The 15,100-nt window shown below is 44.2% G+C and overlaps 2 protein-coding genes across 4 annotated transcripts in view; one reads left to right on the top strand and one right to left on the bottom strand.

The window, feature by feature from the left end:
- polr1e (RNA polymerase I subunit E) overlaps window positions 1–5,120 on the bottom strand; it is a 7,664-nt gene extending 2,544 nt beyond the window's left edge. The window contains exons 1-9 of one of the 3 annotated variants that reach the window (XM_061244486.1): window positions 5,103–5,120; window positions 2,469–2,581; window positions 1,946–2,049; window positions 1,700–1,776; window positions 1,467–1,552; window positions 1,326–1,381; window positions 1,068–1,212; window positions 419–529; window positions 6–102 (exon numbers count right to left, since the gene is read on the bottom strand). In XM_061244486.1, the coding sequence (XP_061100470.1) occupies window positions 6–102; window positions 419–529; window positions 1,068–1,212; window positions 1,326–1,381; window positions 1,467–1,552; window positions 1,700–1,776; window positions 1,946–2,049; window positions 2,469–2,538 (746 nt within the window). In that variant the 5' untranslated portion in view covers window positions 2,539–2,581; window positions 5,103–5,120. Of the gene's footprint in view, window positions 1–5; window positions 103–418; window positions 530–1,067; window positions 1,213–1,325; window positions 1,382–1,466; window positions 1,553–1,699; window positions 1,777–1,945; window positions 2,050–2,271; window positions 2,290–2,468; window positions 2,582–5,102 lie in introns of those variants that run through there. The other 2 variants (XM_061244487.1, XM_061244488.1) reach the window with 2 other exon arrangements.
- Window positions 3,925–15,100, top strand: LOC133130168 (zinc finger and BTB domain-containing protein 5-like). The gene is made up of 2 exons (XM_061244485.1): window positions 3,925–4,268; window positions 7,454–15,100. Exon 2 carries the CDS (start codon window positions 7,457–7,459, stop codon window positions 9,524–9,526), a length of 2,070 nt encoding a protein of 689 aa, XP_061100469.1. The 5' UTR covers window positions 3,925–4,268; window positions 7,454–7,456; the 3' UTR covers window positions 9,527–15,100.

Here is a 15,100-nt window from a genome sequence, read left to right as displayed (position 1 = left end):
GCTACCTGTCCTCTTTGGCCATCTTCTCCAGGTCTTCTGGGGTGAGCTCCAGCAGCTTGCGGCCAGGAGCCTCTAAAGCCTTGTACTCAACGGGGGAGATGACTGACACAGCGTTCAGGAACTCAAAGACAACAGTCTGCAATGTTAAATCATCCTGAAACTTCAGTCTTCTGTACAGGTTTGGATGTCATAATCTACTGTATGATGAGCACAGAGGGCAACCAGTTTAAGGGCATTTTTAAGGGTATTTCTCTTTTCTCCAAATTTTTGTTATGTCCAATGACATTAGCAAGTCCTAAAGATTGATAGAGGACACCTGCTTTTTAGCCATTTCATTCTTGTTACAGACATACAATGGCAAAGATTAATAGATTCCAAGAAACGGCTGGAGGGCAGGGCAGAGGGGAATGAAGGATACGCTCATCGAATGGGTAGACGTCCTGAGGCTGGTCGGCATCGGGGTGACACGGCGGGAGATACAAGACTGTATCTGCCTGCACCTCTGCCTGAGCTACATCCTGCTCCAGAGCTGAGAGAGAGAGAGAGAGAGTGTGTGTGTGAGAGAGAGTGTGTGTGTGTGAGAGAGTGAGAGAGTGTGTGTGTGTGAGAGAGTGTGTGTGTGAGAGAGTGTGTGTGTGTGAGAGAGTGCGTGTGTGTGAGAGAGAGTGTGTGTGAGTGTGGGAGTGTGAGAGACAAGAGAGAGTGAGAGTGTGTGGGAGTGTGAGAGACAAGAGTGAGAGAGAGAGTGAGTGTGTGTGAGAGAGTGTGTGTGTGTGTGTGAGAGAGAGAGAGAGAGTGAGAGTGTGTGGGAGTGTGAGAGAGACAAGAGTGTGAGAGAGTGAGAGTGAGAGAGTGAGAAGCACACACTGAATGTAGGGTCAGTGCCATATGATAGCGTTTGATGGGAATACTAAGGACTGACTGTGTGCGCCAGTATGTCAGAGAGGATACGTGTAGTGCGTACTGATGGGCTCATGTAACATACATAAGAATGTGTGTTTGTGTTGGAGAGGAGAGAGAGAGAGCATGTGTGCACAGCTTCAGGCTCATTACAGAGCAGCGGGTACCTTCCAGACCCTTCTGGTCGATGATGGTGTTGGCTGCTCTGTGCACAGCTTGCTGCAGGGAGTCACTGCCCACCTGGTTGAGCTTCCGCGAGCTGAGGGCACGTTTCTGCTTGTTGGTGCCGAACGCCTCGATCAGGGAGTCCACCTACAATACGGTACAGAGGGCCGTCACACCCGGCGAATCATTGCAAAGGGGAGGGCGGTGTTGAATCATTCAGAGCCAAGTCAGTGGAAGTCAATGGTGTAACAAGCACTTACCTTATCTCTGTAGGACTTTGACGAAGTTGGGAGTTCTTCCTCTGGAGTAGACTCCCCTTAAGACGGTAAACGAGACACACCATTTAGTACCAAATCATAGAGAAGAGGCACACGGGTGGAATTATTTCTTAAATTCCTAACCTGGGATGTGGGGTTGCATATTAAAGATCTGGGCATTGTGGACTTCCATCTCCCTCGTGCTCTTGTCCAGGACACCTACATAATACCTGTGGAGACAATAATAAATGTAAATTAGCAAGGGATACATTCCGCACAGACATTATCTATTTTTTTCCACCTAGTGGAAGTGGAAACTCAAGTTTTCAAGACTTGATAAGGTGCTAGGTACTAGAAACACAAAGATTTTGACCTACTTGCAAAGGGTGTTGCATTTCAGGGATCCCGCTCCAAAGTTATTTCCAACATAGCAAAGTCTGTCTGTTTCAGCTACCTGCAAGAAAGGGTGGGGAACAGAAAAAAAGACTTTAAAAACCGCAACAGATAAAGACACTAGTATTTATGTTATTTTTCTAGCTATCCAAATGTATTGAATAAAACATGCAGCAAGAAAGTTATTTATTTATTTATATATATATCTTTTTTAAAGCACGTTAACTTACAAGAATTCGTCTGTTTTTCTTCCTGGGGTTACTGCCGTCAACGTTCTTATACAAGGTGAAGTCCACGTCGTCTGGGTTTTTCAGATTTCCATTGGAAAACTGAACTAGAAGGAAACATATTCTTAAACTTTATACCAATCTAATAAAGCTCGCTGAATAATTCGCCTGTCCAAAAAAAACAGCACAGAGTCGCTACCATAAACATTTAGCTAGCCAATGGGGTAGGTACTAGTCACACAGTTAATGTTACAACAAGCAATAAGAATACATTTTCTTAATGCCTAGCTATATTAGCTATAAGGAGCCTGCTTAATTGACGTACTCACCATTTTATACTTCCTAGCTGTAACCACAGTATTGCACTAGTTTTTAAAGTTGTCCATCTAACTTGGTCCCCACGTGTGCAGCTACATAAGCCACGCAGCGACATGTGAATTAATTCTCAGAGTTTGGAGTCATTGTATTTTCTGGCCCACACGCAAGCAAACTACTAAATACTCGTATAACGGTTCTGTCTCCTTACCAATAACAGCATTATTTCCCTCCGACTCCTCTTCACAGCATTTCCAAATGCAAGCTTCTGCCTCCGCCATGGTTGTTGTGGTGGTATGATGAACTTTGACATTAGCTGGAAGTCTATGGAAACCGTAAAAAAGTATTCTCGCACGACAGCGGGCCCTGGTGGTAAGGAGTGCCCCTACAACATTCATTCATTACTTTTTTTTTCTTCAGTCGTCATCCCTCATCCCCATGGAAGGATTCAAAGAGATATGATTTACAGATTGTTACTGTGAACATGGAAAACGATGGTGAAATATAAAAATGAATTATCATGGTCGGGTCATTCTTACAGTTTTATCTCATCAAGCTTCGTACCGGTTAAGGATGTGAAAATATTTAACCCTTCAAGGTATGAGACATTCCAAAAAAACGTACTCTTCAAGGCCACCTGTCTCCAAAATGTTGTGGTTCGGTGTGCTCATTTATGTCGCAGATTTTTGCAGCAGTGTATATAACACACACACACACACGCGCGCGCAGAGTATACCATTGTGTTTTGGATGTATCCTTAAGGAACTGAACAAATGGAAAGTAGGCCACACATGTTATGCCAGACTCAGGTGTTTTGACTGCTTAAGTACACAAGGGACAGAACATTACCTCTGTTTTTTTTTCTTTTTGCCTTACAGACAAAACATTGCTCCTCTGTTTTCTATAAACAATGTGCCATCTATGCTTACTACAACACTTCGTTGTCTCACTTCTTACGAGAGTGCACTATTTCACCTGGGAACAGCTACCTGTATAATGGTGTCTCAGAGGACCCTGTACCTAACCAATGATCCCCATCGAGACAACGGCTGTGTCAAGGTTTGCCACTCTTGTTTTGCACAAGAACTACATCTAAGAACAATGTGGAATGAAAAGATGAATTATCAAACATACAGTAAATACATGACATTTGGCTTTGATATGATTTTTAATGGAGGAATCAAATAAAATGTGTGTTATCTGCAGCACATCATCAGCGTAACAGGGTTTATTACTCTGTGAAAACTACTTGAGAAATTAACAACTTTATGCATCAGGGATTGCAATTAAATGTGAAAACCAGCATAATACAAGGTACATCACATAGACCAGGGTGAGAAATGCTGGTCTATCTGAAAATTTTACCTATCATCTGTACAGCGCTTTGTTCCAGATTGGAACAAAATCGGTTCAGAATAAGAACTACAATGGTCCCAGATGTGTGAACGAGGACTAAAGTAAATAGTACTAGTAAAAAATTATTAAACGATGGTGGTTTCACAGTGAACAAGGCTTTTAAATTTACATTAGAACGCTGTGTACCAGCCAGTTGTCCTTAGCCGTGGTCACAACGTGAAGCGGTAGTCACACACCCAAGGGCAGCGCGAGCCCATTGGTTTACAGAGCGCAGCGCTCTTCCGCCTGTGCTGCATTCCTTTTCTCTCTGTAACTGTTTCGGACTCACATAAGACGAGCGCTGTTTTCTGGCTTCCATACAATACGATACACTTTGACTTCCGGGCGTAAGGAACAGCTAACCTGGCACGCCTGTATGGGGACGTTGCTAGCTGGCTACCGAGACATCAAGCGACCGGGGGCCGTCGAAGCGCAGAGGGAGGGGGGATTCATCTGCTATTAGCCAGGTCGACGCGAGGGTGAATTTGGCGCAGGCATATGTGTGCGAACTGTGCACAAACGTGCTTCATTGTTACGGCATGAGACAAGTTTTCTCGTTGGTCTTGATATGTAGCCGCTGCTTTCTCCGCCGTGTCCTGGTACCAACGGGAATAAGGTACGATAATTTATATGTGCTGCTTTTGTAGCCGACTTGCAGTGAAACGGTTGTTGGATTTTGTTTCTCCGATAACCCCCTGTCGTGTAAGAACAAGTGTGACAGATGAGAGATAATAAACGTGCGTTGGAAGAAACCGAGCGCAATGCAAGTGGATTGTTACTGATGAGTTCTTGTTCGATTTTCGGGTTACAAGCCAGGGAGATAGTTCAGCTACCCAGGTAGCTGGCTCCCTTGCCAAATAAACAAAATGTCGGTCTCAACATGGTGATGATTAGCTACTGTTTTTTGTTGTCTGCAAGTGTAAGGGCTACGTTAGATTTCCAAATTAGGTAGCTGCCAGGATTACCGTTTTGTGGACAGTAGTCTCAATTCGTCTGTTAATTAGCTAGTCTAGTTGCCAAAACAGGAAGGATATCAATTTTGACTGAATAATTGTAGTTATCCAGCATAAGATAGCCTTACTTTCAATTTTGATATTAGCTACAGTAGTTACGAATGGGGATGTGTGAACAATTTTGATAATATTACGCAATGTGGAAAAATAGTAGCGACTTACACGGACTGACTAGCCTACTTATGCAACTGACATGGACATCATTTTGCGAAATATAACTGGACCTTCGAACGGTATATTTCGATACAAAGCTTTCAAGTTATCTTAACTGAAAAACCTCATCTGAGCTCCCTTGTTTGGATGACCGCGATAATTTCATTTAGCTAGTTTTTTGTGATACAATTAGCCAGCCACACGCGGACGGATGACTGTAGTGGTTGGAGTCTGATCGAGTCGAGTCTGGGGGCGAGACAGCGGCGTTCGGGCGCAGACGTTACCTTGAATGAACCGAGTATGTCCCCAGACTCCCGCACACAGGCTACTGATGCTTCAAATGAAGGAATGGGCTAGCCAAGCATACGGTTTCCGAGCCCAAGTAAACCGTGGTTACAGTGTGACTATGCAATTCGCTGTATCAGCCTGAAGCATTGATTAAAATGTTGATTTAATCGGTCGTTGAAGGTTAGATTGTTAAGTGGTATTTCTTTCATGAGTGACGTGTTTGGAGCTACAAGTACTGTTGCTTTTATATATTTTCAATCTCAGTATATTCAACTTTAACAATGATTAAATGGTATCAACAACCCCAACTCACAGTTCTCAAATTATTATTTGGGCAATTCCAGCTTTATGGGTGTGATATTTAGACACAAAATGACAAACAAAATCCCTCAGAAAAATATTCTTACATGATAAATAATGTTAATGCATGTTATTATAGCGCCCACTTGGCGGAGGGCAAGGGACAAAAAGTAAGCCAGAAATTATTTTACATGTGACGCAAAAAGATAGGTATTTTGGGGGAGACTATACACTTTCTAAAAACTCTAATGCAGAAAGTTTGATATCCATGTAATGTAGGAGGCTTGGCTGAACATAAAAATAGCAATTTTGAAAATATTTAGGTCTTTTTGTTCATCTTGATTTATATAAGGATATACCAGCGTTATGGATGTGACATGTCTGAATTGTTTGACGATCTACTTCCCAAAATGTTTATCATAGCACATTTATCATTGTCATCTGAAATGGTGCTGAATATCAGTTTTGACATTGAGAACCATCTGAAATGGTTTTGAATGTTTTCAAGATGGCTGCCAAATAGCATTGATTGTTTTTAGGACATTGTGCACCCTCCCTTCGCTAGGATAACCCTACTTGGTCATCTTATAGTATTTTATGGTGAACATACTGGGGGGGATCCTTTCTTGTAATCAAATGTTTTTTTTATTCAACTTTTTTTTTCTTCCAAAACATTCCACAGAACACAATTAAAAGATAACCCAAATCAAAAATCAAACCAACCGAAATCATTACAGGGATTCGACAGCAGCAGCTGCTGAATGGCAGGCATCCAATTTTCTGTAATCAACTCCATATAGACAATTTGGAGAAAGCTATTTACCCAATGAGACCAGGACAGGGAGCATGGTCGCTTCCATGTTTCTGACTGCAGTGAGGCCAGCCAGCCATACACGTTTTTGAGGTTGAGATAAACTGATACTGGGGAGATCTTTGAGTATTTTTCCATTGAGAATCTGTCAAGATGCTCTTGTGGACTGCGATCTTCAGTTCAAACCACAAATCTTTGATTGGGTTCAAGTCTGCAGCTGAGATGGCCATTGCACAACAGCCATTTTGTGGTCATTTAACCATTTCCTGGTTTATTTGGAGCTATGCTTGAGACTTTTTTCGCTTTTTTTGTTTGGCAGCCAAGTTTCGGCTTCCTGGCAGAGGGAATCTGGTTTTTGGCCAAAATGTTTTGATACTTATTCCAGTTTGTGATTTAACTGACCATAACAAGGTCACATAAGTGTCCTTCCTCTGATGCCAAACCCACAGCTGATCTGTGTATGGCAAAAATGTCAATTTTGGTCTCATCTGACCATAAAATCCGGTTCCACTCAAAGTCCTAATGCATGGTCTCAAACTCATTGTCGTGGAGGGCTGTGTGTAGTTTTTTTTGATTATATAATTTGTTAAATTATTTGCTGAATAATATGCATATGCACACGTAGGTATGCACATGTATATAAAATGCTTTGTCTAACAACTGTTGCTTATATTCTGTGCTTTAACACAGTTAAATGCATATAGCTAAATGAGTCAGTCATAAATTCAGGCAGTATTAATTGGTTGGAATGAACCTGCATTCATACACGAGTTTGAGACCACTGTCCTAATGTTATCTAGCAAGGAGGTTAAAGAGATCTTCCTTATTAACACAATGCACATTTGGCCCCTTGTTAGTTGCTTTGTGCTTGAATTCTTCATTATCTACCAAATGTTTACTTTTAGTGGCTGTTGTACACACTTTCACAAATTGATTGAGGCTATTGATTAAAATCATTGTAATCAGGAAGTTAAATTGATGGACAGCAGTTTCATGTAAAAGCTGCTGTAACCTGCAGGAGTAGACTTGCTTGTGTCCTGCTTGTGTACATGGTGTAACTCCCAGTGACTCTCTGAAATAAACACTTCTCTCATTTTCTCACTACATAGGAAGATTCTGGTGTATAGTTTTTCCACAACGGTTACATTACCACATTATCATATCGTTGACTGCGTATGCAGGGTGTCTGTTTTTGTTTTCAGTTTGACTGACATCTCTTCATTTTCCACTAACCAGGTCATGGATTTCCCAGGCCACTTTGACCAGGTCTTCCAGCAGCTGAACTACCAGCGGCTGCACGGCCAGCTGTGCGACTGCGTGATCGTGGTGGGCAGCCGCCATTTTAAGGCCCACCGCTCGGTGCTGGCGGCCTGCAGCACGCACTTCCGGGCGCTGTTCACGGTCGCCGAGGGCGACGGCAGCATGAACATGATCCAGCTGGACAGCGAGGTGGTGACGGCGGAGGCCTTCGCCGCCCTGGTGGACATGATGTACACGTCCACGCTGATGCTGGGCGAGAGCAACGTGATGGACGTGCTGCTGGCCGCCTCACACCTGCACCTCAACGCCGTGGTGAAGGCCTGCAAGCACTACCTGACCACCCGCACCCTGCCCATGTCCCCCCCGGGCCAGCGGACGCCCAGCCACCACCTGGAGCAGCAGCAGCAGCAGCAGCAGCAGCAGGCTAGCGCTGCCTCCGCCGCCGCCGCTAACTCCCGGCTGCAGCGCTCCTTCCTCCTGCAGCAGCTGGGCCTCAGCCTGGTCAGCTCAGCCCTGAGCGGGGCCGACGACGGGCCCGGGGACCGTGCCGGGGCCGGGGCCACGGTGGAGCAGCGCGCCTCCTTCCCCATCCGCCGCTTCCACAAGCGCAAGCCCTGTCTGTCCCTGGCTGCCCCAGAGGAGCTCCCCCGGCAGAGGCCCCGGCCCTCCCCCTCCTCCAACCAGCCGCTGAGGGTCGGCGACGGCGAGTTCTCCCCCGACTCCCGAAAGACGGGCGAGGGGCCCAAGCTGGAGGGCGGCCCGCAGTACGGAGCCCGGGCCCCTCAAGAGGACGCCCAGATGCCCACCCAGTCGGACAGCGGGCGGGGAGGGGGGGAGAAGGGCCCGGGAATGGGCAAAGACGAGTACATGGATGGGCAGGCCAAGGTGGAGGGGGTCAGCGTTCAGATTAAGGAGGGGGCTGAGGATGAGGAGGAGGAGGTGCAGATGCGGGTGGTGGTGAAGAGCGAGCCCCTGAGCTCCCCGGAGCCTCCCGACGAGACCAGCGACGTGACCTCTCAGGCGGAGGGCAGCGGAGGGCCGGGCGCCGATAAGATGGAGCTGAGCCCTGAGAGCAGCGACCGCAGCTTCTCCGACCCACAGTCCAGCTCAGACCGGGCGGGGGAGCTGCAGCTGGAGGGGAGCGTGGGAGGGGGCAGCGCTGACGGGGACCGGGGGGGCCTCACCTGCAGCAGCGACCTGGACCCCAAACAGACCTTCAGCATCTCCAGCTTCCTCAGCGTCAAGGGCTTCAGCGACGACAGCGCCCCCAACACCACCACCGCCGAGGGCCCGCTGGACCGAGAGGCCGGGGGGTACCTGCTCAGCCCCGAGCCCATGAACGGCACGGGAGGTCTCCTGCACCCAGGGGCCCACCACCCCAATCCACACCTCCTGCAGGACGAGGTGCACCACTTTGGAGACGTCCATGCCGACTCTCTCTTCCTGCGGCCAGCACAGGACGGGCTGGGGTACCCGCGGGACGGGCCGGACCAGTTGGGCCTGGACTTCCAGCGGTCCAGCCTGGGCCTGCACTCTCTGTCCCGCGCGTCCCGAGGGGGCGTGGCCAGCCTGGGCTTCCCTGGGTTCCGACGCATCGCGCCCAAAGCCACGGGAGGCGGGTCGGCGTGCGTGGACGCTGCCCAGCCCCAGGACGCTTCTTCCTCTTCCTCCTCGGCCGCGGGGGGTGCCGTCCCGCTGAACGGGGCGCAGTTCGACGGCGGGGCGGGGTCCCGTGGGGTCCCCCCGCCTCCGCACACCCAGCTGACACGGGCCTCGGCCGACGTCCTGTCCAAGTGCAAGAAGGCGCTCTCCGAGCACAACGTCCTGGTGGTGGAGGGGGCGCGCAAGTACGCCTGCAAAATCTGCTGCAAGACCTTCCTGACGCTGACGGACTGCAAGAAGCACATCCGCGTGCACACGGGCGAGAAGCCCTACGCCTGCCTCAAGTGCGGCAAGCGCTTCAGCCAGTCCAGCCACCTGTACAAGCACTCCAAGACCACCTGCCTGCGCTGGCAGAACAACAACAACCTTCCCAGCTCCCTCCTCTGATCCACCCGGCCGCCACCGGCCTCCTCACCACCAGGGGGCAGTGGGCCCCCCACCCCTACATTAGCGAAATGGGATCATGGGCCTCAATGACATTTTCTTTCTTCTGGTGCAGTGCTAAATTTCTTCCTCTCCAGTTCACACTTAAGGACATTATCAGGAACAGCCATACATTTGGAAAAATCTAGTGAATTTAAACATAAACTTTATTTTTATTTTTAATTGCAAATAACTGTAATTATATATTAGTTTTCTTGCATCTGTTTTCAGTAGCTGTTTCAGTAGTAACTTGAAAACAGACCAGTTAGCTAATATACTGTAGCTAACTCGCTTGCAAGCTAATCCAAGGCAGTTTTCGGCTGGAGAAAAATTTTATACAAATGATATAAACTGAAGAAAGAAAAAGGGCCCTGGGCTTTGGTTAAAAAAAAAAAGAATGAAAAAAAGACAAATTGTTCTCAGTAATTGTTCATTTTATAAATTAATATGGCAGATTTACAGTTACTGTAGTTTAGAACACAACACCAACATACATAAATGCCATTGATCCACAAATCAGTAAAATTCTAAGAGGGTCCAGTGTGAAGCATTCTGCTTCACACTGTGTGAAGCATTGTGAAGCATTCACAGCATCCAAACAAAAAGGATTTATTGTCCCTCTCGGTGCACAGAAACAGCCTGCTGGTGCCGTACCTCTTTCTCAAAAACCACTCCAAACAATTACAATATGGGTCATATTTGGTTTCATCATTTTTTTTGTTGGTTTGACAAAACTGCAACTGAACTGGAATTGCAAAAGAAGAAGTGGTTTGTTTTGGAAGGAAAGAAGATCTATATTTCACAAAAACATGAATCTTTTTTTTTTTTAACTGGTGTTTTTATTTGACAGAAAACCCTCCTCTTGGAAAAGAGTCCATGGATCAGGAGTCCGGTGGGGAATAGTTTTTGTGGCTCTTGGATGTGCGTGGAAATGCACTGGAACAGGGCAGAGTTTGACGGCTGTTTCGCTGTGGGACTGCCCGTCTGTTAACCTTCCTCCCTGAACAGTAGTGTGGACGAGTGATGTGAGGGGGGAAAATGTCGATTTTTAAATGCATCATTGAACTAAAGTTAAAATATTGCACATTTCTTTTTGGTATTTTTTCCTTCAGAAGGAAATTAATAACATTAATGGACTTGAAGTTACCTAACTGTTGTGTATATGCTTCCAGATTTGTTTTTCTTTTGCAGCGTTTCTGAATTGTGTTGTAATCACTAGGCAGGGCGTTGTTTTTATTACAAACAGGCACTGACTGGTCAGGGGTTATGACTACTTTAGTGGATTCCTTTATTAGTGCCTTTTTGCAATCTATTGGTACAATGAAGGTACCCTTGACACTGAGGAAACCAGATAACAGTACCTCCAAAATGATTCACAGCCCCAATAAAGATAAACAATAAATACCATGGAAGAAATAATACTGAGCTATGTTTTAATCCTCCAATATATGGAATATACTGCACTTCAATAATGATTTGATGGTACATTCTCAAATTATTCAAATTTCAGTATCACAAATATACATTTCCCTGGTTTTTGTACTTTGCGCCTGTCCATCCATAAGGATTGCAGTGTTTTATGAGATGGTAAACATTTTATGGTAAACCTTGGGGTGGATATTTGACCAATCAATACATAATCTTTCAAGTTGTTTGGGTCTGCGCTTGCGCTTGTTGACCGCCCTCTTCAACCACAAATCCTTCATAGGATTCACGTCTGGAGGATGTCATTTTGTCGGGTAACCATTTCAGAGTTGATTTTTGAGGTGCGCTTGGGATCATTGTCGTGCTGAAACATCTATTTTGCAACCAAGTTTCCTGGCAGAGGAAATTAGATTATTATTATCGGCCCACAATAGAGGCTTTGTGATCCCCCAAGATGCCACCAAGGTTTGCAGGTCGCTAGCTATTTTAGATTCTTTGCCTTCCACATCATCTTCCAGGGGCGAGATGTACATACATCCCCTACCAAGCAGGTTTACCCCTGTTACACTGGTTTTATAACTTAATTATGGACCTATTTGTGGAATGTGGCATCTTTAGTTTTTATTTATTTGTTTGTAATATGCTCCCGGCCTGCTTTTTTATTTTTTTATTTTTTTGGATTATTATAATTATAATTATTATTTTGTAAACATCTGACAGTATTAGTTTAAGGTTCCAGTATATTTTAAGGTTTGCATTATAACTCATTTCCTGTTTATAGAGCCTTTTTTGTTCATTTTTATCTAGGGTGTGAAAAGGTTCTGTACTGTAGCTTTTCAGCAAGCGTTGTCACCTATTTTAATTATTTTCTTTACTGTTTAGTTGGAGCCAAAAATAATCCACACATGCAGTAGGCTGTGATTCGGTCTCTGCTTTTTATCGATGTATGCACTGTATAGCTTTGGGTTCTATAGGATGTAGTCTCTGCACTTAACAACACCCTAATTCCTTTTCCTGTTTCCATCCTTGGTGCAGTTGATGATCTCATGGCTGTGATGCTGTGGTGCATATATCTCCCAGGTTGTCCCTGTCGCTCTGTTTATTGGCACCTTCCCTTGACTTGAATCTCAGCATGGCCAGGTGCTGAAAATGCCAAGCAAGCAAACTAGGTCTTGTAAAATTTCTAATAAGACCTTGTTTTGTCTAGACCACCACTGACTGGCATCAGTGGGAATATAGCATAATGCAGGGTCATTGAATGGTGTACAAGGAGAATTTCATTTAAGACTAATAAAAACCAGTAATGTCAGCAGACCAATGGTTACTAGCATATCACTGCCTTTAGTGCAAACATTTATGAAATATGACTGGTTTTTTAAAGAAATATAATTTAAACAGAGTAGTGAATGTGTTGCGATACTGTAATCATTAGAAATAAGCTACCTGTTTTAAAAAATATACTTCAAAGTGTCTTACCTTCCAGTAACTGAAACCTATTAATGTACGTACGAGTATCTGCTGTTGTCATTTACTGGCATGAAAACCCCTTTTAAATGTGTTGCATCAAACAAACTGCCACACGTTTAATAGTAGCTTTACTTAATAGCACCTTTCATACATACATTCATACAAAGATGTATGTAAAAAAAAATGTACAAATCTGGCCCCAAATGGTAAACTTGGATCATCCTTTTTTTAAATAAATAAAATTTAAATCATGTCCTCATTTCCTGTACTTGCTGTTCAGTTCAATTGTCTGATACCTGCACATGCGGGGCCCTGTAGGTAAATGAGGTGTTGAGTATTTTGCAGTGTATTGTAAATTGTAAATACACTTTTTCACAACAGTATGTTTTCACTCTTTTGCATTTTGGAAAGGGTCCAGCACTGCACAGCTGCTGAACATGCATCCTTGAACCTAAAAGCTTCAGAAGGGAAATTAAGTTCTTAGGTGTTCTGCATGCAAATTCAAGCAAGAAAATCATTGCTAAGGCAAGGGTGATCTTCGAGGTCCACTGCAGTTTTCACGAAGTGAAACAAATGCACGCAGGTCGACCATGCTATGATGTTAAACACATAGCTAAGAGGCCGTTCAGAAGATGCATACAAGTTATAACTATTGTGTGGGGTTGCTTGTTTTTCTGTAATTTAATTATTTGAAGATCTGATATCAAGGCATTATTAGGATTGACTTAAAGGTATGGAAGGACATAAACATTAACTTTTTGAAATGAGTGAGATGAGAAAAGCAAAAGATTTGGGGATTTTTTTAAACCGCACATTCAAGTAAATTCAGTTCAATATAGAAACACTCATTTCACAGAGATCTGTCCGATAGCATGGCTAGTTAGTATTTTCTAGTTCCACTTTACCAAAATGTAACTCCAATCTTATTCTAAAAGGGCCGGCGTGGGTGCAGGTTTTTGTTTTAACCAGCAGTAACACACCTGATTATACTAATGAACTAATCGTGGTCTTCAATCAAGACCTTGATGAGTAGAATCAGCCTTCTTAGTCCTGGGCTAAAAAAACAACCTGCACACACAGTGGCCCTTTCTGGATAAGATTGGACACCCCTGGTGTAACTGATGAACAATGAACACACCTGTTCTGGATTGTTCTTATTATTTTCCCTCAAGTTCAGTGTCTTGTCCATGCCTCTTGTTTAATGCCACCTGTTAGCCTTTCTGTGTTATCCTCAATGACCTCCTTGTAATTTTAGCATTAACCAAGATATCACCTATTCATTTCAGAGCCGCATTTCCCACTGTGACAGTGGTTACTGAGGTAGTGCATTGTCTTGGTCAGAAGTGTTAGTCTGAGTCTCAGTTTGACGTTATGTAACGGAAAAAAAAGAATAAAAAGTTGAAATGAACAGGCACCCTTGGTGAACCCAGGACTTGGGATTGAAGACACAGTACCAGTGTTGTCCCAAGACCAGATGACCAGTTGACCCTGGACCCCATTCTCATGGTGCTGTCTGCAGTGATTATAATTTTTATTTCAAGTGGTGTTAGTTAGGGCAAGGGCCTATAATGTGCAAGGCATTGATTCTCTTCTCACCTCTATTATTGTATTCCAATATTGATATCAATGTCTATAGATGCCAGGTCCATTCATTCAGTCTTGACAGAAAATTATCCGGGTAGAAAACCAGCTTTCTGACCTTCAAGAATTCATTATTATATGCAAAATGTAAATGTCTGGTAGCTTTCACCTAAACTTAGTTAAACTTAGTAAAACACCCTGTGTCAAACAATATGGATTCCACAAGTCATTCTACTTGTCGCCTTTTAAAATGATGGTTTTGGTTTGAACCAATGTATGGAAATTTGAATCTAGTACATCTGCTGTCCTCATGTCAGTTGCATTGACACGATGTGCCATTCAGCCAATCAGCAGGCCAGCTGAGGGAGGTTGACTGCTCAGATCTTAGGCGCACACCCTGAAATGTGCCTGTCCTGAAGACTAATGCTAACATGCAGCAGCAGGCACCTGTGTCAAACCAATCAAAGTGACTATTGGTCACAAGGCAAGGAAGCCAATTCCTTGTGGTGCCTGTTCCCCTTCAAAGTTGCTGCTTGCGGCCAAAACTACAATTTTTAGCACAATTTGGTCACCTTGGTGGCCATTTTGAAGTGTATTGTTGGATGGATTTATATAAGTGTACTGTGTAAACATTTTGATAGCATAATGGTGAATTTGACAATGTCACATTAAAGATGAAACAAGTAAATGCCTTATGACTTTGGCCTTTTTACGCCCAGGTTATGAAATGCCAAATGTGAAGGAATCATGTGCCCTGCTTACACTTAGGGGCCTCATTTACTAAGACCTTTAGCAGGTGCAAAACATTTTAGCACACACAAAACTAGCACATACAATAAATGGTGCAAATCAAATACCAGGTCATGTCATTGGTTTTTGCTTGTGCTAAAAGATAAAAGGTGATAAAGGTCTTCATAAATCAGGCCCTTAATGTAGTGTGAGTAATAGAAGATTAAATGTGTTCACTTTTTAGAAAATATGTGAACAAATTTAAGTGAAATATTTAAATGATGTACCATATTTCATTTTCATGTATAAATTTGAATAAAGATGGAAAAATCCAGA

The sequence above is a fragment of the Conger conger genome, chromosome 6 (assembly GCF_963514075.1).
Source record: "Conger conger chromosome 6, fConCon1.1, whole genome shotgun sequence".
Classification (NCBI taxonomy): domain Eukaryota; kingdom Metazoa; phylum Chordata; class Actinopteri; order Anguilliformes; family Congridae; genus Conger; species Conger conger.
Note: the sequence above shows the minus strand (reverse complement) of the source record. Positions and strands in the feature narration are given on the sequence as shown.